The sequence below is a fragment of the Heterodontus francisci genome, chromosome 34 (genome assembly GCF_036365525.1).
Source record: "Heterodontus francisci isolate sHetFra1 chromosome 34, sHetFra1.hap1, whole genome shotgun sequence".
NCBI classification, from domain to species: domain Eukaryota; kingdom Metazoa; phylum Chordata; class Chondrichthyes; order Heterodontiformes; family Heterodontidae; genus Heterodontus; species Heterodontus francisci.
Window position 1 is genome coordinate 2,739,818 of NC_090404.1, and position 24,988 is coordinate 2,764,805.

At 47.7% G+C, this 24,988-nt stretch overlaps 1 protein-coding gene across 1 annotated transcript in view; it reads right to left on the minus strand.

Annotated features, from left to right (window-relative positions):
* Positions 1-4,027: 4,027 nt before the first annotated feature.
* The window catches only part of mrpl52 (mitochondrial ribosomal protein L52), a 177,985-nt gene continuing 157,024 nt past the window's right edge, over positions 4,028-24,988 (minus strand). The window contains exons 4-5 of the mRNA XM_068014147.1: positions 9,517-9,581; positions 4,028-4,232 (exon numbers count right to left, since the gene is read on the minus strand). Of these exons, the coding sequence (XP_067870248.1) occupies positions 4,047-4,232; positions 9,517-9,581 (251 nt within the window). The 3' untranslated portion in view covers positions 4,028-4,046. The remainder of the gene's footprint in view (positions 4,233-9,516; positions 9,582-24,988) is intronic.

A 24,988-nucleotide genomic window follows, 5' to 3' on the forward strand; every position in this document is an offset into this window, starting at 1 on the left:
AAATTCAATTCAATTAGCCAAGCACAATCTGCCTTTTACAAATCCATGCCGGCTATCCTTAATTAACTCAAACCTCTCTAAGCATATGTTGATATTTTCCCTGATTATTGCTTCTAAAAACTTTACCCACCGCTGATGTTAAACTGCCGCACAGTCATAGGGTCAGTACTGAGTGAGCGCCGCAGTCGGAGGGTCAGTACTGAGGGAGCGCCGCACCGTCGGAGGGTCAGTACTGAGGGAGTGCCGCGCTGTCGGAGGGTCAGTACTGAGGGAGCGCCGCACTGTCGGAGGGTCAGTACTGAGGGAGCGCCGCACTGTTGGAGGGTCGGTACTGAGGGAGCGCCGCACTGTCAGAGGGTCAGTACTGAGGGAGTGCTGCACTGTTGGAGGGTCAGTGCTGAGGGAGTGTCGCACTGTCGGAGGGTCAGTACTGAGGGAGCGCTGCACTGTCAGAGGGTCAGTACTGAGGGAGCGCCGCACTGTCAGAGGGTCAGTACTGAGGGAGTGCTGCACTGTCGGAGGGTTAGTACTGAGGGACTGAGGGAGCGCCGCACTGTCGGAGGGTCAGTACTGAGGGAGTGCCGCACTGTCGGAGGGTCAGTACTGAGGGAGCGCCGCACTGTCGGAGGGTCAGTACTGAGGGAGCGCCGCACTGTCGGAGGGTCAGTACTGAGGGAGCGCCGCACTGTCGGAGGGTCAGTACTGAGGGAGCGCCGCACTGTCGGAGGGTCAGTACTGAGGGAGCGCCGCACTGTCAGAGGGTCAGTACTGAGGGAGTGCTGCACTGTCGGAGGGTCAGTACTGAGGGAGTGCCGCACTGTCGGAGGGTCAGTATTGAGGGAGCGCCGCACTGTCGGAGGGTCAGTACGCAGCCTCAACCACCATCACTTAAAAAGTACAGATGATCTGGTCATTATCACATCGCTATGTATGGGACTTTGCTGTGCACAATCTAGCTGCCACAATTCTCCACCTTACAATGGAGACTACACTTCACTAAATTTCTTCATTGTCTGCGAGGCGTGTTGAAATATTCTGAGGTTGTGAACCGAACTGTATAAATACAGTTCCGAAGAAGGGTCACTGACCCGAAACGTTAACTCTGCTTCTCTTTCCACAGATGCTGCCAGACCTGCTGAGTGAATCCAGCATTTCTTGTTTTTGTTTCAGATTTCCAGCATCCGCAGTATTTTGCTTTTATATTATTGTATAAATACAAATCTTTATTTCAGTCTCAACCAGTCTGTGAAAGACTGACGTTTCAGGGTTGTGCTGGCCTTGGATTGTTGTACAATTTCTGAAGTATCTGGAGACTGAGTAATAAACAGCAAACTGAGTAATAAACTGGAGTCTGAGTAATAAACAGCAGACTGAGTAATCAACTGGAGACTGAGTAATTAACTGGAGACTGAGTAATAAACAGCAGACTGAGTAATCAACTGGAGACTGAGTAATAAACAGCAGACTGAGTAATCAACTGGAGACTGAGTAATAAACAGCAGACTGAGTAATAAACTGGAGACTGGGTAATAAACTGGAGACTGAGTAATAAACAGCAGACTGAGTAATCAACTGGAGACTGAGTAATCAACTGGAGACTGAGTAATCAACTGGAGACTGAGTAATAAACAGCAGACTGAGTAATAAACTGGAGACTGAGTAATCAACTGGAGACTGAGTAATAAACTGGAGACTGAGTAATAAACAGCAGACTGAGTAATCAACTGGAGACTGAGTAATAAACAGCAGACTGAGTAATAAACTGGAGACTGAGTAATCAACTGGAGACTGAGTAATCAACTGGAGACTGAGTAATCAACTGGAGACTGAGTAATAAACTGGAGACTGAGTAATCAACTGGAGACTGAGTAATCAACTGGAGACTGAGTAATCAACAGCAGACTGAGTAATAAACAAACTGAGTAATAAACTGGAGACTGAGTAATAAACTGGAGACTGAGTAATAAACAGCAGATTGAGTAATAAACAGCAGACTGAGTAATAAACTGGAGACTGAGTAATAAACAGCAAACTGAGTAATCAACTGGAGACTGAGTAATCAACTGGACACTGAGTAATAAACTGGAGACTGAGTAATAAACAGCAGACTGTGTAATCAACTGGACACTGAGTAATAAACTGGAGACTGAGTAATAAACTGGAGACTGAGTAATAAACTGGAGACTGAGTAATAAACAGCAGACTGAGTAATCAACTGGAGACTGAGTAATAAACTGGAGACTGAGTAATAAACAGGAGACTGAGTAATCAACTGGAGACTGAGTAATAAACAGCAGACTGTGTACTCAACTGGACACTGAGTAATAAACTGGAGACTGAGTAATAAACTGGAGACTGAGTAACAAACAGCAGACTGAATAATAAATAGCAGACTGAGTAATAAACTGGAGTCTGAGTAATAAACAGCAGACTGAGTAATCAACTGGACACTGAGTAATAAACTGGACACTGAGTAATCAACTGGAGACTGAGTAATCAACTGGAGACTGAGTAATCAACAGCAGACTGAGTAATAAACAAACTGAGTAATAAACTGGAGACTGAGTAATAAACTGGAGACTGAGTAATAAACAGCAGATTGAGTAATAAACAGCAGACTGAGTAATAAACTGGAGACTGAGTAATAAACAGCAAACTGAGTAATCAACTGGAGACTGAGTAATCAACTGGACACTGAGTAATAAACTGGAGACTGAGTAATAAACAGCAGACTGTGTAATCAACTGGACACTGAGTAATAAACTGGAGACTGAGTAATAAACTGGAGACTGAGTAATAAACTGGAGACTGAGTAATAAACAGCAGACTGAGTAATCAACTGGAGACTGAGTAATAAACTGGAGACTGAGTAATAAACAGGAGACTGAGTAATCAACTGGAGACTGAGTAATAAACAGCAGACTGTGTACTCAACTGGACACTGAGTAATAAACTGGAGACTGAGTAATAAACAGCAGACTGAATAATAAATAGCAGACAGAGTAATAAACTGGAGTCTGAGTAATAAACAGCAGACTGAGTAATCAACTGGACACTGAGTAATAAACTGGACACTGAGTAATCAACTGGAGACTGAGTAATCAACTGGAGACTGAGTAATCAACAGCAGACTGAGTAATAAACAAACTGAGTAATAAACTGGAGACTGAGTAATAAACAGCAGATTGAGTAATAAACAGCAGATTGAGTAATAAACTGGAGACTGAGTAATAAACAGCAGATTGAGTAATAAACAGCAGATTGAGTAATAAACTGGAGACTGAGTAATAAACAGCAAACTGAGTAATCAACTGGAGACTGAGTAATCAACTGGACACTGAGTAATAAACTGGAGACTGAGTAATAAACAGCAGACTGTGTAATCAACTGGACACTGAGTAATAAACTGGAGACTGAGTAATAAACTGGAGACTGAGTAATAAACTGGAGACTGAGTAATAAACAGCAGACTGAGTAATCAACTGGAGACTGAGTAATAAACTGGAGACTGAGTAATAAACAGGAGACTGAGTAATCAACTGGAGACTGAGTAATCAACTGGAGACTGAGTAATAAACAGCAGACTGTGTACTCAACTGGACACTGAGTAATAAACTGGAGACTGAGTAATAAACTGGAGACTGAGTAACAAACAGCAGACTGAGTAATAAATAGCAGACTGAGTAATAAACTGGAGTCTGAGTAATAAACAGCAGACTGAGTAATCAACTGGACACTGAGTAATAAACTGGAGACTGAGTAATAAACTGAAGACTGAGTAATAAACTGGAGACTGAGTAATAAACTGGAGACTGAGTAATAAACAGCAGACTGAGTAATAAACAGCAGACTGAGTAATAAACAGCAGACTGAGTAATCAACTGGAGACCGAGTAAACAACTGGAGACTGAGTAATAAACAGCAAACTGAGTAATCAACTGGAGACTGAGTAATCAACTGGAGACTGAGTAATAAACTGGAGACTGAGTAATAAACTGGAGACTGAGTAATAAACAGCAGACACAGGTTGGTGAAACTGGCTACATTTATTGTGTCCTGCTGGGGTGTGCTCCCCCGGCACTCTGTACTCGGCTGCTCTCTCCCTGCTTCGCTCCCTTGGCTTTGGGCTGATTGAATTGTCGTTCCTCTTCCTGCCTGAGGAGGTCAGCCTGCCGCCCCTCCCACCTCTCCATCCCTCGCTCCATCTCATTGGTCAGCATCAGTATCCGTCTCTATCAGAGAGAGAGAGAGAGAGAGAGTGAGAGATGTTGGCAGGGCGTGAGAGAGAGACATACAAAGTGGGGGGGGGGGAGAGAGAGAGACATGGGGGTGCGAGAGAGAGAGAGACATGGAGAGCGAGAGAGGGGTGTGAGAGAGAGGTCAGTGGGGTAGGAACAGACTGACTGTCAGGATGGAGAGACGGGGAGAGAGGGGGAGGGAGAGAGGGTCAGTGGCGTGGGATCAGACTGATCGTCAGGATGGAGAGAGGGGGAGGGAGAGAGGGTCAGTGGAGTAGGAACAGACTGACCGTCAGGATGGAGAGAGGGGGAGGGAGAGAGGGAGAGAGGGTCAGTGGAGTAGGAACAGACTGACCGTCAGGATGGAGAGAGGGGGAAGGGAGAGAGGGAGAGAGGGTCAGTGGAGTAGGAACAGACTGACCGTCAGGATGGAGAGAGGGAGAGGGAGAGAGGGTCAGTGGAGTAGGAACAGACTGACCGTCAGGATGGAGAGAGGGGGAGGGAGAGAGGGAGAGAGGGTCAGTGGAGTAGGAACAGACTGACCGTCAGGATGGAGAGAGGGGGAGGGAGAGAGGGAGAGAGGGTCAGCGGAGTAGGAACAGACTGACCGTCAGGATGGAGAGAGGGGGAGGGAGAGAGGGTCAGTGGAGTAGGAACAGACTGACCATCAGGATGGAGAGAGGGGGAGGGAGAGAGGGAGAGAGGGTCAGTGGAGTAGGAACAGACTGACCGTCAGGATGGAGAGAGGGGGAGGGAGAGAGGGAGAGAGGGTCAGTGGAGTAGGAACAGACTGACCGTCAGGATGGAGAGAGGGGGAGGGAGAGAGGGAGAGAGGGTCAGTGGAGTAGGAACAGACTGACCGTCAGGATGGAGAGAGGGGGAGGGAGAGAGGGTCAGTGGAGTAGGAACAGACTGACAGTCAGCTTGGAGAGAGGGGGAGGGAGAGAGGGTCAGTGGAGTAGGAACAGACTGACCGTCAGGATGGAGAGAGGGGGAGGGAGAGAGGGAGAGAGGGTCAGTGGAGTAGGAACAGACTGACCGTCAGGATGGAGAGAGGGGGAGGGAGAGAGAGGGTCAGTGGAGTAGGAACAGACTGACCGTCAGGATGGAGAGAGGGGGAGGGAGAGAGGGAGAGAGGGTCAGTGGAGTAGGAACAGACTGACCGTCAGGATGGAGAGAGGGGGAGGGAGAGAGGGAGAGAGGGTCAGTGGAGTAGGAACAGACTGACTGTCAGGATGGAGAGACGGGGAGGGAGAGAGGGTCAGTGGAGTAGGAACAGACTGACCGTCAGGATGGAGAGAGGGGGAGGGAGAGAGGGTCAGTGGAGTAGGAACAGACTGACCGTCAGGATGGAGAGAGGGGGAGGGAGAGAGGGTCAGTGGAGTAGGAACAGACTGACCGTCAGCTTGGAGAGAGGGGGAGGGAGAGAGGGTCAGTGGAGTAGGAACAGACTGAACGTCAGGATGGAGAGAGGGGGAGGGAGAGAGGGTCAGTGGAGTAGGAACAGACTGAACATCAGGATGGAGAGAGGGGGAGGGAGAGAGGGAGAGAGGGTCAGTGGAGTAGGAACAGACTTACCGTCAGGATGGAGAGAGGGGGAGGGAGAGAGGGAGAGAGGGTCAGTGGAGTAGGAACAGACTGACCGTCAGGATGGAGAGAGGGGGAGGGAGAGAGGGAGAGAGGGTCAGTGGAGTAGGAACAGACTGACCGTCAGGATGGAGAGAGGGGGAGGAAGAGAGGGTCAGTGGAGTGGGAACAGACTGACCGTCAGCTTGGAGAGAGGGGGAGGGAGAGAGGGGGAGAGAGAGAGGGGGAAGGAGAGAGGGGGAGGGAGAGAAGGGGAGTGGGGGAGGGAGAGAAGGGGAGTGGGAGAGGGGGAGGGGGAGAGGGGGGAGAGGGGGAGAGGGGGAGGGAGAGAGGGGGAGGGAGAGAGGGGGAGGGAGAGAGGGGGAGGGAGAGAGGGTCAGTGGAGTGGGATCAGACTGACCGTCAGGATGGAGAGAGAGGGAGGGAGGGGGAGGGAGAGAGGGAGAGAGGGTCAGTGGAGTGGGAACAGACTGACCGTCAGGATGGAGGGAGGGAGAGAGGGTCAGTGGAGTGGGATCAGACTGACCGTCAGGATGGAGGGAGGGGGAGGGAGAGAGGGGGAGAGGGAGGAGAGGGTCAGTGGAGTCGGAACAGACTGACCATCAGGAGGGAGAGAGGGAGAGAGAGGGGGAGGGAGGGAGAGAGGGTCAGTGGAGTGGGAACAGACTGACTGTCAGGATGGAGAGAGGGGTAGGGAGAGAGGGTCAGTAGAGTGGGAACAGACTGACCGTCAGGATGGAGAGAGGGGGAGGGAGAGAGGGGGAGGGAGAGAGGGAGGGTCAGTGGAGTAGGAACAGACTGACGGTCAGGATGGAGCGAGGGGGAGGGAGAGAGGGTCAGTGGAGTGGGAACAGACTGACCGTCAGGATGGAGAGAGGGGGAGGGAGAGAGGGGGAGGGAGAGAGGGGGAGGGAGAGAGGGGGAGGGAGAGAGGGGGAGGGAGAGAGGAGGAGGGAGAGAGGGGGAGGGAGAGGGAGGGTCAGTGGAGTAGGAACAGACTGACCGTCAGGATGGAGAGAGGGTCAGTGGAGTAGGAACAGACTAACCGTCAGGATGGAGAGAGGATGGAGAGAGGGGGAGGGGGAGAGGGAGAGAGAGTCAGTGGAGTAGGAACGGACTGACCGTCAGGATGGAGAGAGGATGGAGAGAGGGGGAGGGGGAGAGGTAGAGAGAGAGTCAGTGGAGTAGGAACGGACTGACCGTCAGGATGGAGAGAGGATGGAGAGAGGGTCAGTGGAGTAGGAACAGACTGACCGTCAGGAGTGAGAGAGGATGGAGAGAGGGGGAGGGGGAGAGGGAGAGAGAGTCAGTGGAGTAGGAACGGACTGACCGTCAGGATGGAGAGAGGGGGAGGGAGAGAGAGGGTCAGTGGAGTAGGAACAGACTGACCGTCAGGATGGAGAGAGGGGGAGGGAGAGAGAGGGTCAGTGGAGTAGGAACAGACTGACCGTCAGGATGGAGAGAGGGGGAGGGAGAGAGAGGGTCAGTGGAGTAGGAACAGACTGACCGTCAGGACGGAGAGCGGATGGAGAGAGGGGGAGGGGGTGAGGGAGAGAGGGACAGTGGAGTAGGCTGACCGTCAGGATGGTGAGAGGATGGAAAGAGGGGGAGGGAGAGAGGGTCAGTGGAGTAGGAACAGACTGACCATCAGGATGGAGAGAGGATGGAGAGAGGGGGAGGGGGAGAGGGTCAGTGGAGTAGGAACAGATTGATCGTCGGGATGGAGAGAGGATGGAGAGAGGGGTAGGGGAGAGGGTCAGTGGAGTAGGAACAGACTGACCGTCAGGATGGAGAGAGGGGGAGGGGGTGAGGGAGAGAGTGTCAGTGGAGTAGGAACGGACTGACCGTCAGGATGGAGAGAGGAATGAGAGAGGGGGAGGGAGAGAGGGTCAGTGGAGTAGGAACAGACTGACCGTCAGGACGGAGGGGGGATGGATGGAGGGGGAGGGAGAGAGAGGGTCAGTGGAGTGGGAACAGACTGACCGTCAGGATGGAGAGAGGGGGAGGGAGAGAGGGTCAGTGGAGTAGGAACAGACTGACTGTCAGGATGGAGAGAAGGGGAGGGAGAGAGAGGGTCAGTGGAGTGGGAACAGACTGACCGTCAGGATGGAGAGAGGATGGAGAGAGGGGGAGGGAGAGACAGGGTCAGTGGAGTAGGAACAGACTGACTGTCAGGATGGAGAGAGGGGGAGGGAGAGCGGGTCAGTGGAGTAGGAACAGACTGACCGTCAGGATGGAGAGAGGATGGAGAGAGGGGGAGGGAGAGAGGGTCAGTGGAGTAGGAACAGACTGACTGTCAGGATGGAGAGAAGGGGAGGGAGAGAGAGGGTCAGTGGAGTAGGAACAGACTGACCATCAGGATGGAGAGAGGGTGGAGAGAGGGGGAGGGAGAGAGGGTCAGTGGAGTAGGAACAGACTGACCGTCAGGATGGAGAGAGGATGGAGAGAGGGGGAGGGAGAGAGGGTCAGTGGAGTAGGAACAGATTGACCGTCGGGATGGAGAGAGGATGGAGAGAGGGGGAGGGGAGAGGGTCAGTGGAGTAGGAACAGACTGACCGTCAGGATGGAGACAGGGGGAGGGGGTGAGGGAGAGAGGGTCAGTGGAGTAGGAACAGACTGACCGTCGGGATGGAGAGAGGATGGAGAGAGGGGGAGGGGAGAGGGTCAGTGGAGTAGGAACAGACTGACCGTCAGGATGGAGAGAGGGGGAGGGGGTGAGGGAGAGAGGGTCAGTGGAGTAGGAACAGACTGACCATCAGGAAGAAGAGAGGATGGAGAGAGGGGGAGGGAGAGAGGGTCAGTGGAGTAGGAACAGATTGACCGTCGGGATGGAGAGAGGATGGAGAGAGGGGGAGGGGAGAGGGTCAGTGGAGTAGGAACAGACTGACCGTCAGGATGGAGAGAGGGGGAGGGGGTGAGGGAGAGAGGGTCAGTGGAGTAGGAACAGACTGACCGTCAGGATGGAGAGAGGATGGAGAGAGGGGGAGGGAGAGAGGGTCAGTGGAGTAGGAACAGACTGACCGTCAGGATGGAGAGAGGGGGAGGGGGTGAGGGAGAGAGGGTCAGTGGAGTAGGAACAGACTGACCGTCAGGATGGAGAGAGGATGGAGAGAGGGGGAGGGAGAGAGGGTCAGTGGAGTGGGAACAGACTGACCGTCAGGATGGAGAGAGGATGGAGAGAGGGGGAGGGAGAGAGGGTCAGTGGAGTAGGAACAGACTGACCGTCAGGATGGAGAGAGGGGGAGGGGGTGAGGGAGAGAGGGTCAGTGGAGTAGGAACAGACTGACCGTCAGGATGGAGAGAGGATGGAGAGAGGGGGAGGGAGAGAGGGTCAGTGGAGTGGGAACAGACTGACCGTCAGGATGGAGAGAGGATGGAGAGAGGGGGAGGGAGAGAGGGTCAGTGGAGTAGGAACAGACTGACCGTCAGGATGGAGAGAGGATGGAGAGAGGGGGAGGGAGAGAGGGTCAGTGGAGTAGGAACAGACTGACTGTCAGGATGGAGAGAAGGGGAGGGAGAGAGGGGGAGGGAGAGAGGGTCAGTGGAGTAGGAACAGACTGACTGTCAGGATGGAGAGAAGGGGAGGGAGAGAGAGGGTCAGTGGAGTAGGAACAGACTGACCATCAGGATGGAGAGAGGATGGAGAGACACGAAGAGAGTAGGAAGCTGAGCTAAGCCGAAGGAAACTCACCGCCATCTTTTCTGTCTCCTGCTGCCTACGAGTCTGTCCCTTTAAGGGGGGTGCGGGTCTCCCATCTGATGAGCAAGATAGACAGGAGAGTGAGCCACTGCACACAGGGAGATCCCATCAGCAAACCCAAACTCTCCAAACTGCAGAGATGGCATTTACACTTCCATCAAACAACACAAACTCTGCAAATCAGGATGGGCGTTACAGGCTGGAATTATATCGAGGAGTTCGGGGGTTTATATACAGAATAACAGATACCCGGGAGTGAGTTACAGACTGGAATCTAATCGAGGAGTTCGGAGGGGTATATATATAGAATAACAGATACCCGGGAGTGAGTTACAGGCTGGAATTATATCGAGGAGTTCGGGGGTTTAATATATAGAATAACAGATACCCGGGAGTGAGTTACAGGCTGGAATTATATCGAGGAGTTCGGGGGTTTAATATATAGAATAACAGATACCCGGGAGTGAGTTACAGGCTGGAATTATATCGAGGAGTTCGGGGGTTTAATATATAGAATAACAGATACCCGGGAGTGAGTTACAGGCTGGAATTATTTCGAGGAGTTCGGGGGGTTTATATATAGAATAACAGGTACCCGGGAGTGAGTTACAGACTGGAATCTAATCGAGGGGTTCGGGTGGTTTATATGTAGAATAACAGATACCCGGGAGTGAGTTACAGACTGGAATTTTATCGAGGAGTTCGGGGGTTTATATATAGAATAACAGATACCCGGGAGTGAGTTACAGACTGGAATCTAATCGAGGGGTTCGGGGGGGGTTTATATACAGAATAACAGATACCCGGGAGAGCGTTACAGACTGGAATCTAATCGAGGTTCGGGGGTTTATATATAGAATAACAGATACCCGGGAGTGAGTTACAGACTGGAATCTAATCGAGGGGTTCGGGGGTTTATATATAGAATAACAGATACCCGGGAGTGAGTTACAGACTGGAATCTAATCGAGGGTTCGGGAGTTTATATATAGAATAACAGATACCCGGGAGTGAATTACAGACTGGAATCTAATCGAGGGGTTCGGGGGTTTATATATAGAATAACAGATACCCGGGAGTGAGTTACAGACTGGAATCTAATCGAGGGGTTCGGGTGGTTTATATATAAAATAACAGATACCCGGGAGTGAGTTACAGACTGGAATCTAATCGAGGGGTTCGGGGGTTTATATATAGAATGACAGATACCCGGGAGTGAGTTACAGACTGGAATCTAATCAAGGGTTCAGGGGTTTATATATATAGAATAACAGATACCCGGGAGTGAGTTACAGACTGGAATCTAATCGAGGGGTTCGGGGGTTTATATATGGAATAACAGATACCCGGGAGTGAGTTACAGACTGGAATCTAATCGAGGGGTTCGGGGGTTTATATATAGAATAACAGATACCCGGGAGTGAGTTACAGACTGGAATCTAATCAAGGGTTCGGGGGTTTATATATCGAATAACAGATACCCGGGAGTGAGTTACAGAGTGGAATCTAATTGAGGGGTTTGAGGGGTTTAATATATAGAATGACAGATACCCGGGAGTGAGTTACAGACTGGAATCCAATCGAGGGGTTTGTGGGGTTTAATATATAGAATGACAGATACCCGGGAGTGAGTTACAGACTGGAATCTAATGGAGGGGTTCGGGGGGTTTATATATAGAATAACAGATACCCGGGAGTGAGTTACAGACTGGAATCTAATCGAGGGGTTTGAGGGGTTTAATATATAGAATGACAGATACCCGGGAGTGAGTTACAGACTGGAATCTAATCGAGGGGTTCGGGGGTTTATATATAGAATAACAGATACCCGGGAGTGAGTTACAGACTGGAATCTAATCGAGGGGTTCGGGGGGTATTTATGTAGAATAACAGATACCCGGGAGTGAGTTACAGACTGGAATCGAATCGAGCGGTTCGGGGGTTTATATATAGAATAACAGATACCCGGGAGTGAGTTACAGACTGGAATCTAATTGAGGGGTTCGGGGGTTTATTTATAGAATAGGAGATACCCGGGAGCGAGTTACAGACTGGAATCTAATCGAGGGGTTCGGGGGTTTATATATAGAATAGCAGATACCCGGGAGCGAGTTACAGACTGGAATCGAATCGAGGGGTTCGGGGGTTTACATATAGAATAGCAGATACCCGGGAACGAGTAACAGACTGGAATCTAATCAAGGGGTTCGGGGGGTTTATATATAGAACAACAGATCCCCGGGAGTGAGTTACAGACTGGAATCTAATCGAGGGGATCAGGATGTTTATATATCGAATAACAGATACCCGGGAGTGAGTTACAGACAGGAATTTTATCGAGGGGCTCGGGGGTTTAGATATAGAATAACAGATACCCGGGAGTGAGTTACAGACTGGAATTGTATCGAGGGGCTCGGGGGTTTATATATAGAATAACAGATACCCGGGAGTGAGTTACAGACTGGAATCTAATCGAGGGGATCAGGGTGTTTATATATCGAATAACAGATACCCGGGAGTGAGTTACAGACTGAAATCTATTCGAGGGGTTCTGGGGTTTATATATAGAATAACAGATACCCGGGAGCGAGTTACGGACTGGAATCTAATCGAGGGGTTCGGGGGTTTAATATATAGAATAACAGATAACCGGGAGTGAGTTACAATCTGGAATCTAATCGAGGGGTTTGGGTGTGAAAATATAGAATAGCAGATACCCGGGAGCGAGTTACAGACTGGAATCTATTCGAGGGGTTCGGGGGTTTATATATAGAATAACAGATACCCGGGAGTGAGTTACAGACTGGAATCTAATCGAGGGGTTCGGGGGTGTATATATAGAATAACAGATACCCGGGAGTGAGTTACAGACTGGAATTTTATCGAGGGGCTCGGGGGTTTATATATAGAATATCAGATACCCGGGAGTGAGTTACAGACTGGAATTTTATCGAGGGGCTCGGGGGTTTATATATCGAACGACAAAGACCCGGGAGTGAGTTACAGACTGGAATCTAATCGAGGGGTTCGGGGGTTTAATATATAGAATAACAGATAACCGGGAGTGAGTTACAGACTGGAATCTAATCGAGGGGTTCGGGGGTGTATATATAGAATAGCAGATACCCGGGAGCGAGTTACAGACTGGAATCTAATCGAGGGGCTCGGGGGTTTATATATAGAATAACAGATACCCGGGAGTGAGTTACAGACTGGAATCTAATCGAGGAGTTCAGGGGGGTATATATATAGAATAACAGATACTCGGGAGTGAGTTACAGACTGGAATCTAATCGAGGAATTCGGGGGGGTATATATATAGAACAACAGATCCCCGGGAGGGAGTTACAGACTGGAATTTTATCGAGGGGTTCGGGGGTTTATAAATAGTATAACAGATACCCGGGAGTGAGTTACAGACTGGAATTTTATCGAGGGGCTCGGGGGTTTATATATAGAATAACAGATACCCTGGAGTGAGTTACAGACTGGAATCTAATCGAGGGGCTCGGGGGTTTATATATAGAATAACAGATACCCGGGAGTGAGTTACAGACTGGAATTTTATCGAGGGGTTCGGGGGTTTATAAATAGAATAACAGATACCCGGGAGTGAGTTACAGACTGGAATTTTATCGAGGGGCTCGGGGGTTTATATATAGAATAACAGATACCCGGGAGTGAGTTACAGACTGGAATCTAAACGAGGGGTTCGGGGGTTTATATATAGAATAGCAGATACCCGGGAGCGAGTTACAGACTGGAATCTATTCGAGGGGTTCGGGGGTTTATATATAGAATAACAGATACCCGGGAGTGAGTTACAGACTGGAATCTAATCAAGGGGTTCGGGGGGTTTATATATAGAATAGCAGATACCCGGGAGCGAGTTACAGACTGGAATCTATTCGAGGGGTTCGGGGGTTTATATATACAATAACAGATACCCGGGAGTGAGTTACAGACTGGAATCTAATCGAGGGGTTCGGGGGTTTATGTATAGAATAACAGATACCCGGGAGTGAGTTACAGACTGGAATCTAATCAAGGGTTCGGGGGTTTATATATCGAATAACAGATACCCGGGAGTGAGTTACAGAGTGGAATCTAATCGAGGGGTTTGAGGGGTTTAATATATAGAATGACAGATACCCGGGAGTGAGTTACAGACTGGAATCCAATCGAGGGGTTTGTGGGGTTTAATATATAGAATGACAGATACCCGGGAGTGAGTTACAGACTGGAATCTAATCGAGGGGTTCGGGGGGTTTATATATAGAATAACAGATACCCGGGAGTGAGTTACAGACTGGAATCTAATCGAGGGGTTTGAGGGGTTTAATATATAGAATGACAGATACCCGGGAGTGAGTTACAGATTGGAATCTAATCGAGGGGTTCGGGGGTTTATATATAGAATAACAGATACCCGGGAGTGAGTTACAGACTGGATTCTAATCGAGGGGTTTGAGGGGTTTAATATATAGAATGACAGATACCCGGGAGTGAGTTACAGACTGGAATCTAATCGAGGGGTTCGGGGGTTTATATATAGAATAACAGATACCCGGGAGTGAGTTACAGACTGGAATCTAATCGAGGGGTTCGGGGGGTATTTATGTAGAATAACAGATACCCGGGAGTGAGTTACAGACTGGAATCGAATCGAGCGGTTCGGGGGTTTATATATAGAATAACAGATACCCGGGAGTGAGTTACAGACTGGAATCTAATTGAGGGGTTCGGGGGTTTATTTATAGAATAGCAGATACCCGGGAGCGAGTTACAGACTGGAATCGAATCGAGGGGTTCGGGGGTTTACATATAGAATAGCAGATACCCGGGAGTGAGTTACAGATTGGAATCTAATCGAGGGGTTCGGGGGGTTTATATATAGAATCACAGATACCTGGGAGTGAGTTACAGACTGGAATCTAATCGAGGGTTTCGGGGGGTTTATATATAGAATAACAGATACCCGGGAGCGAGTTACAGACTGGAATCTAATCGAGGGGTTCGGGGGTTTATATATAGAATAGCAGATACCCGGGAGCGAGTTACAGACTGGAATCGAATCGAGGGGTTCGGGGGTTTACATATAGAATAGCAGATACCCGGGAACGAGTAACAGACTGGAATCCAATCAAGGGGTTCGGGGGGTTTATATATAGAACAACAGATCCCCGGGAGTGAGTTACAGACTGGAATCTAATCGAGGGGATCAGGGTGTTTATATATCGAATAACAGATACCCGGGAGTGAGTTACAGACAGGAATTTTATCGAGGGGCTCGGGGGTTTAGATATAGAATAACAGATACCCGGGAGTGAGTTACAGACTGGAATCTAATCGAGGGGATCAGGGTGTTTATATATCGAATAACAGATACCCGGGAGTGAGTTACAGACTGGAATTGTATCGAGGGGCTCGGGGGTTTATATATAGAATAACAGATACCCGGGAGTGAGTTACAGACTGAAATCTAATCGAGGGGTATGGGGGGTTTATATATAGAATAACAGATACCCGGGAGTGAGTTACAGACTGGAATCTAATCGAGGGGTTCTGGGGTTTATATATAGAATAACAGATACCCGGGAGCGAGTTACGGACTGGAATCTAATCGAGGGGTTCGGAGGTTTAATATATAGAATAACAGATAACCGGGAGTGAGTTACAATCTGGAATCTAATCGAGGGGTTCGGGGGTGTATATATAGAATAGCAGATACCCGGGAGCGAGTTACAGACTGGAATCTATTCGAGGGGTTCTGGGGTTTATATATAGAATAACAGATACCCGGGAGCGAGTTACGGACTGGAATCTAATCGAGGGGTTCGGGGGTTTAATATATAGAATAACAGATAACCGGGAGTGAGTTACAATCTGGAATCTAATCGAGGGGTTCGGGGGTGTATATATAGAATAGCAGATACCCGGGAGCGAGTTACAGACTGGAATCTATTCGAGGGGTTCGGGGGTTTATATATAGAATAACAGATACCCGGGAGTGAGTTACAGACTGGAATCTAATCGAGGGGTTCGGGGGTGTATATATAGAATAACAGATACCCGGGAGTGAGTTACAGACTGGAATTTTATCGAGGGGCTCGGGGGTTTATATATAGAATAACAGATACCTGGGAGTGAGTTACAGACTGGAATTTTATCGAGGGGCTCGGGGGTTTATATATAGAATATCAGATACCCGGGAGTGAGTTACAGACTGGAATTTTATCGAGGGGCTCGGGGGTTTATATATCGAACGACAAAGACCCGGGAGTGAGTTACAGACTGGAATCTAATCGAGGGGTTCGGGGGTTTAATATATAGAATAACAGATAACCGGGAGTGAGTTACAGACTGGAATCTAATCGAGGGGTTCGGGGGTTTATATATAGAATAACAGATACCCGGGAGTGAGTTACAGGCTGGAATCTAATCGAGGGGATCAGGGTGTTTATATATCGAATAACAGATACCCGGGAGTGAGTTACAGACTGAAATCTATTCGAGGGGTTCTGGGGTTTATATATAGAATAACAGATACCCGGGAGCGAGTTACGGACTGGAATCTAATCGAGGGGTTCGGGGGTTTAATATATAGAATAACAGATAACCGGGAGTGAGTTACAATCTGGAATCTAATCGAGGGGTTTGGGTGTGAAAATATAGAATAGCAGATACCCGGGAGCGAGTTACAGACTGGAATCTATTCGAGGGGTTCGGGGGTTTATATATAGAATAACAGATACCCGGGAGTGAGTTACAGACTGGAATCTAATCGAGGGGTTCGGGGGTGTATATATAGAATAACAGATACCCGGGAGTGAGTTGCAGACTGGAATTTTATCGAGGGGCTCGGGGGTTTATATATAGAATATCAGATACCCGGGAGTGAGTTACAGACTGGAATTTTATCGAGGGGCTCGGGGGTTTATATATCGAACGACAAAGACCCGGGAGTGAGTTACAGACTGGAATCTAATCGAGGGGTTCGGGGGTTTAATATATAGAATAACAGATAACCGGGAGTGAGTTACAGACTGGAATCTAATCGAGGGGTTCGGGGGTGTATATATAGAATAGCAGATACCCGGGAGCGAGTTACAGACTGGAATCTAATCGAGGGGCTCGGGGGTTTATATATAGAATAACAGATACCCGGGAGTGAGTTACAGACTGGAATCTAATCGAGGAGTTCAGGGGGGTATATATATAGAATAACAGATACTCGGGAGTGAGTTACAGACTGGAATCTAATCGAGGAATTCGGGGGGGTATATATATAGAACAACAGATCCCCGGGAGGGAGTTACAGACTGGAATTTTATCGAGGGGTTCGGGGGTTTATAAATAGTATAACAGATACCCGGGAGTGAGTTACAGACTGGAATTTTATCGAGGGGCTCGGGGGTTTATATATAGAATAACAGATACCCTGGAGTGAGTTACAGACTGGAATCTAATCGAGGGGCTCGGGGGTTTATATATAGAATAACAGATACCCGGGAGTGAGTTACAGACTGGAATTTTATCGAGGGGTTCGGGGGTTTATAAATAGAATAACAGATACCCGGGAGTGAGTTACAGACTGGAATTTTATCGAGGGGCTCGGGGGTTTATATATAGAATAACAGATACCCGGGAGTGAGTTACAGACTGGAATCTAAACGAGGGGTTCGGGGGTTTATATATAGAATAGCAGATACCCGGGAGCGAGTTACAGACTGGAATCTATTCGAGGGGTTCGGGGGTTTATATATAGAATAACAGATACCCGGGAGTGAGTTACAGACTGGAATCTAATCAAGGGGTTCGGGGGGTTTATATATAGAATAGCAGATACCCGGGAGCGAGTTACAGACTGGAATCTATTCGAGGGGTTCGGGGGTTTATATATACAATAACAGATACCCGGGAGTGAGTTACAGACTGGAATCTAATCGAGGGGTTCGGGGGTTTATGTATAGAATAACAGATACCCGGGAGTGAGTTACAGACTGGAATCTAATCAAGGGTTCGGGGGTTTATATATCGAATAACAGATACCCGGGAGTGAGTTACAGAGTGGAATCTAATCGAGGGGTTTGAGGGGTTTAATATATAGAATGACAGATACCCGGGAGTGAGTTACAGACTGGAATCCAATCGAGGGGTTTGTGGGGTTTAATATATAGAATGACAGATACCCGGGAGTGAGTTACAGACTGGAATCTAATCGAGGGGTTCGGGGGGTTTATATATAGAATAACAGATACCCGGGAGTGAGTTACAGACTGGAATCTAATCGAGGGGTTTGAGGGGTTTAATATATAGAATGACAGATACCCGGGAGTGAGTTACAGATTGGAATCTAATCGAGGGGTTCGGGGGTTTATATATAGAATAACAGATACCCGGGAGTGAGTTACAGACTGGATTCTAATCGAGGGGTTTGAGGGGTTTAATATATAGAATGACAGATACCCGGGAGTGAGTTACAGACTGGAATCTAATCGAGGGGTTCGGGGGTTTATATATAGAATAACAGATACCCGGGAGTGAGTTACAGACTGGAATCTAATCGAGGGGTTCGGGGGGTATTTATGTAGAATAACAGATACCCGGGAGTGAGTTACAGACTGGAATCGAATCGAGCGGTTCGGGGGTTTATATATAGAATAACAGATACCCGGGAGTGAGTTACAGACTGGAATCTAATTGAGGGGTTCGGGGGTTTATTTATAGAATAGCAGATACCCGGGAGCGAGTTACAGACTGGAATCGAATCGAGGGGTTCGGGGGTTTACATATAGAATAGCAGATACCCGGGAGTGAGTTACAGATTGGAATCTAATCGAGGGGTTCGGGGGGTTTATATATAGAATCACAGATACCTGGGAGTGAGTTACAGACTGGAATCTAATCGAGGGTTTCGGGGGGTTTATATATAGAATAACAGATACCCGGGAGCGAGTTACAGACTGGAATCTAATCGAGGGGTTCGGGGGTTTATATATAGAATAGCAGATACCCGGGAGCGAGTTACAGACTGGAATCGAATCGAGGGGTTCGGGGGTTTACATATAGAATAGCAGATACCCGGGAACGAGTAACAGACTGGAATCCAATCAAGGGGTTCGGGGGGTTTATATATAGAACAACAGATCCCCGGGAGTGAGTTACAGACTGGAATCTAATCGAGGGGATCAGGGTGTTTATATATCGAATAACAGATACCCGGGAGTGAGTTACAGACAGGAATTTTATCGAGGGGCTCGGGGGTTTAGATATAGAATAACAGATACCCGGGAGTGAGTTACAGACTGGAATCTAATCGAGGGGATCAGGGTGTTTATATATCGAATAACAGATACCCGGGAGTGAGTTACAGACTGGAATTGTATCGAGGGGCTCGGGGGTTTATATATAGAATAACAGATACCCGGGAGTGAGTTACAGACTGAAATCTAATCGAGGGGTATGGGGGGTTTATATATAGAATAACAGATACCCGGGAGTGAGTTACAGACTGGAATCTAATCGAGGGGTTCTGGGGTTTATATATAGAATAACAGATACCCGGGAGCGAGTTACGGACTGGAATCTAATCGAGGGGTTCGGGGGTTTAATATATAGAATAACAGATAACCGGGAGTGAGTTACAATCTGGAATCTAATCGAGGGGTTCGGGGGTGTATATATAGAATAGCAGATACCCGGGAGCGAGTTACAGACTGGAATCTATTCGAGGGGTTCTGGGGTTTATATATAGAATAACAGATACCCGGGAGCGAGTTACGGACTGGAATCTAATCGAGGGGTTCGGGGGTTTAATATATAGAATAACAGATAACCGGGAGTGAGTTACAATCTGGAATCTAATCGAGGGGTTCGGGGGTGTATATATAGAATAGCAGATACCCGGGAGCGAGTTACAGACTGGAATCTATTCGAGGGGTTCGGGGGTTTATATATAGAATAACAGATACCCGGGAGTGAGTTACAGACTGGAATCTAATCGAGGGGTTCGGGGGTGTATATATAGAATAACAGATACCCGGGAGTGAGTTACAGACTGGAATTTTATCGAGGGGCTCGGGGGTTTATATATAGAATAACAGATACCTGGGAGTGAGTTACAGACTGGAATTTTATCGAGGGGCTCGGGGGTTTATATATAGAATATCAGATACCCGGGAGTGAGTTACAGACTGGAATTTTATCGAGGGGCTCGGGGGTTTATATATCGAACGACAAAGACCCGGGAGTGAGTTACAGACTGGAATCTAATCGAGGGGTTCGGGGGTTTAATATATAGAATAACAGATAACCGGGAGTGAGTTACAGACTGGAATCTAATCGAGGGGTTCGGGGGTTTATATATAGAATAACAGATACCCGGGAGTGAGTTACAGACTGGAATCTAATCGAGGGGTTCGGGGGTGTATATATAGAATAACAGATACCCGGGAGTGAGTTACAGACTGGAATTTTATCGAGGGGCTCGGGGGTTTATATATAGAATAACAGATACCTGGGAGTGAGTTACAGACTGGAATTTTATCGAGGGGCTCGGGGGTTTATATATAGAATATCAGATACCCGGGAGTGAGTTACAGACTGGAATTTTATCGAGGGGCTCGGGGGTTTATATATCGAACGACAAAGACCCGGGAGTGAGTTACAGACTGGAATCTAATCGAGGGGTTCGGGGGTTTAATATATAGAATAACAGATACCCGGGAGTGAGTTACAGACTGGAATCTAATCGAGGGGATCAGGGTGTTTATATATCGAATAACAGATACCCGGGAGTGAGTTACAGACTGAAATCTATTCGAGGGGTTCTGGGGTTTATATATAGAATAACAGATACCCGGGAGCGAGTTACGGACTGGAATCTAATCGAGGGGTTCGGGGGTTTAATATATAGAATAACAGATAACCGGGAGTGAGTTACAATCTGGAATCTAATCGAGGGGTTTGGGTGTGCAAATATAGAATAGCAGATACCCGGGAGCGAGTTACAGACTGGAATCTATTCGAGGGGTTCGGGGGTTTATATATAGAATAACAGATACCCGGGAGTGAGTTACAGACTGGAATCTAATCGAGGGGTTCGGGGGTGTATATATAGAATAACAGATACCCGGGAGTGAGTTACAGACTGGAATTTTATCGAGGGGCTCGGGGGTTTATATATAGAATATCAGATACCCGGGAGTGAGTTACAGACTGGAATTTTATCGAGGGGCTCGGGGGTTTATATATCGAACGACAAAGACCCGGGAGTGAGTTACAGACTGGAATCTAATCGAGGGGTTCGGGGGTTTAATATATAGAATAACAGATAACCGGGAGTGAGTTACAGACTGGAATCTAATCGAGGGGTTCGGGGGTGTATATATAGAATAGCAGATACCCGGAAGCGAGTTACAGACTGGAATCTAATCGAGGGGCTCGGGGGTTTATATATAGAATAACAGATACCCGGGAGTGAGTTACAGACTGGAATCTAATCGAGGAGTTCAGGGGGGTATATATATAGAATAACAGATACTCGGGAGTGAGTTACAGACTGGAATCTAATCGAGGAATTCGGGGGGGTATATATATAGAACAACAGATCCCCGGGAGGGAGTTACAGACTGGAATTTTATCGAGGGGTTCGGGGGTTTATAAATAGTATAACAGATACCCGGGAGTGAGTTACAGACTGGAATTTTATCGAGGGGCTCGGGGGTTTATATATAGAATAACAGATACCCTGGAGTGAGTTACAGACTGGAATCTAATCGAGGGGCTCGGGGGTTTATATATAGAATAACAGATACCCGGGAGTGAGTTACAGACTGGAATTTTATCGAGGGGTTCGGGGGTTTATAAATAGAATAACAGATACCCGGGAGTGAGTTACAGACTGGAATTTTATCGAGGGGCTCGGGGGTTTATATATAGAATAACAGATACCCGGGAGTGAGTTACAGACTGGAATCTAAACGAGGGGTTCGGGGGTTTATATATAGAATAGCAGATACCCGGGAGCGAGTTACAGACTGGAATCTATTCGAGGGGTTCGGGGGTTTATATATAGAATAACAGATACCCGGGAGTGAGTTACAGACTGGAATCTAATCAAGGGGTTCGGGGGGTTTATATATAGAATAGCAGATACCCGGGAGCGAGTTACAGACTGGAATCTATTCGAGGGGTTCGGGGGTTTATATATACAATAACAGATACCCGGGAGTGAGTTACAGACTGGAATCTAATCGAGGGGTTCGGGGGTTTATGTATAGAATAACAGATACCCGGGAGTGAGTTACAGACTGGAATCTAATCAAGGGTTCGGGGGTTTATATATCGAATAACAGATACCCGGGAGTGAGTTACAGAGTGGAATCTAATCGAGGGGTTTGAGGGGTTTAATATATAGAATGACAGATACCCGGGAGTGAGTTACAGACTGGAATCCAATCGAGGGGTTTGTGGGGTTTAATATATAGAATGACAGATACCCGGGAGTGAGTTACAGACTGGAATCTAATCGAGGGGTTCGGGGGGTTTATATATAGAATAACAGATACCCGGGAGTGAGTTACAGACTGGAATCTAATCGAGGGGTTTGAGGGGTTTAATATATAGAATGACAGATACCCGGGAGTGAGTTACAGATTGGAATCTAATCGAGGGGTTCGGGGGTTTATATATAGAATAACAGATACCCGGGAGTGAGTTACAGACTGGATTCTAATCGAGGGGTTTGAGGGGTTTAATATATAGAATGACAGATACCCGGGAGTGAGTTACAGACTGGAATCTAATCGAGGGGTTCGGGGGTTTATATATAGAATAACAGATACCCGGGAGTGAGTTACAGACTGGAATCTAATCGAGGGGTTCGGGGGGTATTTATGTAGAATAACAGATACCCGGGAGTGAGTTACAGACTGGAATCGAATCGAGCGGTTCGGGGGTTTATATATAGAATAACAGATACCCGGGAGTGAGTTACAGACTGGAATCTAATTGAGGGGTTCGGGGGTTTATTTATAGAATAGCAGATACCCGGGAGCGAGTTACAGACTGGAATCGAATCGAGGGGTTCGGGGGTTTACATATAGAATAGCAGATACCCGGGAGTGAGTTACAGATTGGAATCTAATCGAGGGGTTCGGGGGGTTTATATATAGAATCACAGATACCTGGGAGTGAGTTACAGACTGGAATCTAATCGAGGGTTTCGGGGGGTTTATATATAGAATAACAGATACCCGGGAGCGAGTTACAGACTGGAATCTAATCGAGGGGTCCGGGGGTTTATATATAGAATAGCAGATACCCGGGAGCGAGTTACAGACTGGAATCGAATCGAGGGGTTCGGGGGTTTACATATAGAATAGCAGATACCCGGGAACGAGTAACAGACTGGAATCCAATCAAGGGGTTCGGGGGGTTTATATATAGAACAACAGATCCCCGGGAGTGAGTTACAGACTGGAATCTAATCGAGGGGATCAGGGTGTTTATATATCGAATAACAGATACCCGGGAGTGAGTTACAGACAGGAATTTTATCGAGGGGCTCGGGGGTTTAGATATAGAATAACAGATACCCGGGAGTGAGTTACAGACTGGAATCTAATCGAGGGGATCAGGGTGTTTATATATCGAATAACAGATACCCGGGAGTGAGTTACAGACTGGAATTGTATCGAGGGGCTCGGGGGTTTATATATAGAATAACAGATACCCGGGAGTGAGTTACAGACTGGAATTGTATCGAGGGGCTCGGGGGTTTATATATCGAACGACAAAGACCCGGGAGTGAGTTACAGACTGGAATCTAATCGAGGGGTTCGGGGGTTTAATATATAGAATAACAGATAACCGGGAGTGAGTTACAGACTGGAATCTAATCGAGGGGTTCGGGGGTGTATATATAGAATAGCAGATACCCGGGAGCGAGTTACAGACTGGAATCTAATCGAGGGGCTCGGGGGTTTATATATAGAATAACAGATACCCGGGAGTGAGTTACAGACTGGAATCTAATCGAGGAGTTCAGGGGGGTATATATATAGAATAACAGATACTCGGGAGTGAGTTACAGACTGGAATCTAATCTAGGAATTCGGGGGGGTATATATATAGAACAACAGATCCCCGGGAGGGAGTTACAGACTGGAATTTTATCGAGGGGTTCGGGGGTTTATAAATAGTATAACAGATACCCGGGAGTGAGTTACAGACTGGAATTTTATCGAGGGGCTCGGGGGTTTATATATAGAATAACAGATACCCTGGAGTGAGTTACAGACTGGAATCTAATCGAGGGGCTCGGGGGTTTATATATAGAATAACAGATACCCGGGAGTGAGTTACAGACTGGAATTTTATCGAGGGGTTCGGGGGTTTATAAATAGAATAACAGATACCCGGGAGTGAGTTACAGACTGGAATTTTATCGAGGGGCTCGGGGGTTTATATATAGAATAACAGATACCCGGGAGTGAGTTACAGACTGGAATCTAAACGAGGGGTTCGGGGGTTTATATATAGAATAGCAGATACCCGGGAGCGAGTTACAGACTGGAATCTATTCGAGGGGTTCGGGGGTTTATATATAGAATAACAGATACCCGGGAGTGAGTTACAGACTGGAATCTAATCAAGGGGTTCGGGGGGTTTATATATAGAATAGCAGATACCCGGGAGCGAGTTACAGACTGGAATCTATTCGAGGGGTTCGGGGGTTTATATATACAATAACAGATACCCGGGAGTGAGTTACAGACTGGAATCTAATCGAGGGGTTCGGGGGTTTATGTATAGAATAACAGATACCCGGGAGTGAGTTACAGACTGGAATCTAATCAAGGGTTCGGGGGTTTATATATCGAATAACAGATACCCGGGAGTGAGTTACAGAGTGGAATCTAATCGAGGGGTTTGAGGGGTTTAATATATAGAATGACAGATACCCGGGAGTGAGTTACAGACTGGAATCCAATCGAGGGGTTTGTGGGGTTTAATATATAGAATGACAGATACCCGGGAGTGAGTTACAGACTGGAATCTAATCGAGGGGTTCGGGGGGTTTATATATAGAATAACAGATACCCGGGAGTGAGTTACAGACTGGAATCTAATCGAGGGGTTTGAGGGGTTTAATATATAGAATGACAGATACCCGGGAGTGAGTTACAGATTGGAATCTAATCGAGGGGTTCGGGGGTTTATATATAGAATAACAGATACCCGGGAGTGAGTTACAGACTGGATTCTAATCGAGGGGTTTGAGGGGTTTAATATATAGAATGACAGATACCCGGGAGTGAGTTACAGACTGGAATCTAATCGAGGGGTTCGGGGGTTTATATATAGAATAACAGATACCCGGGAGTGAGTTACAGAATGGAATCTAATCGAGGGGTTCGGGGGGTATTTATGTAGAATAACAGATACCCGGGAGTGA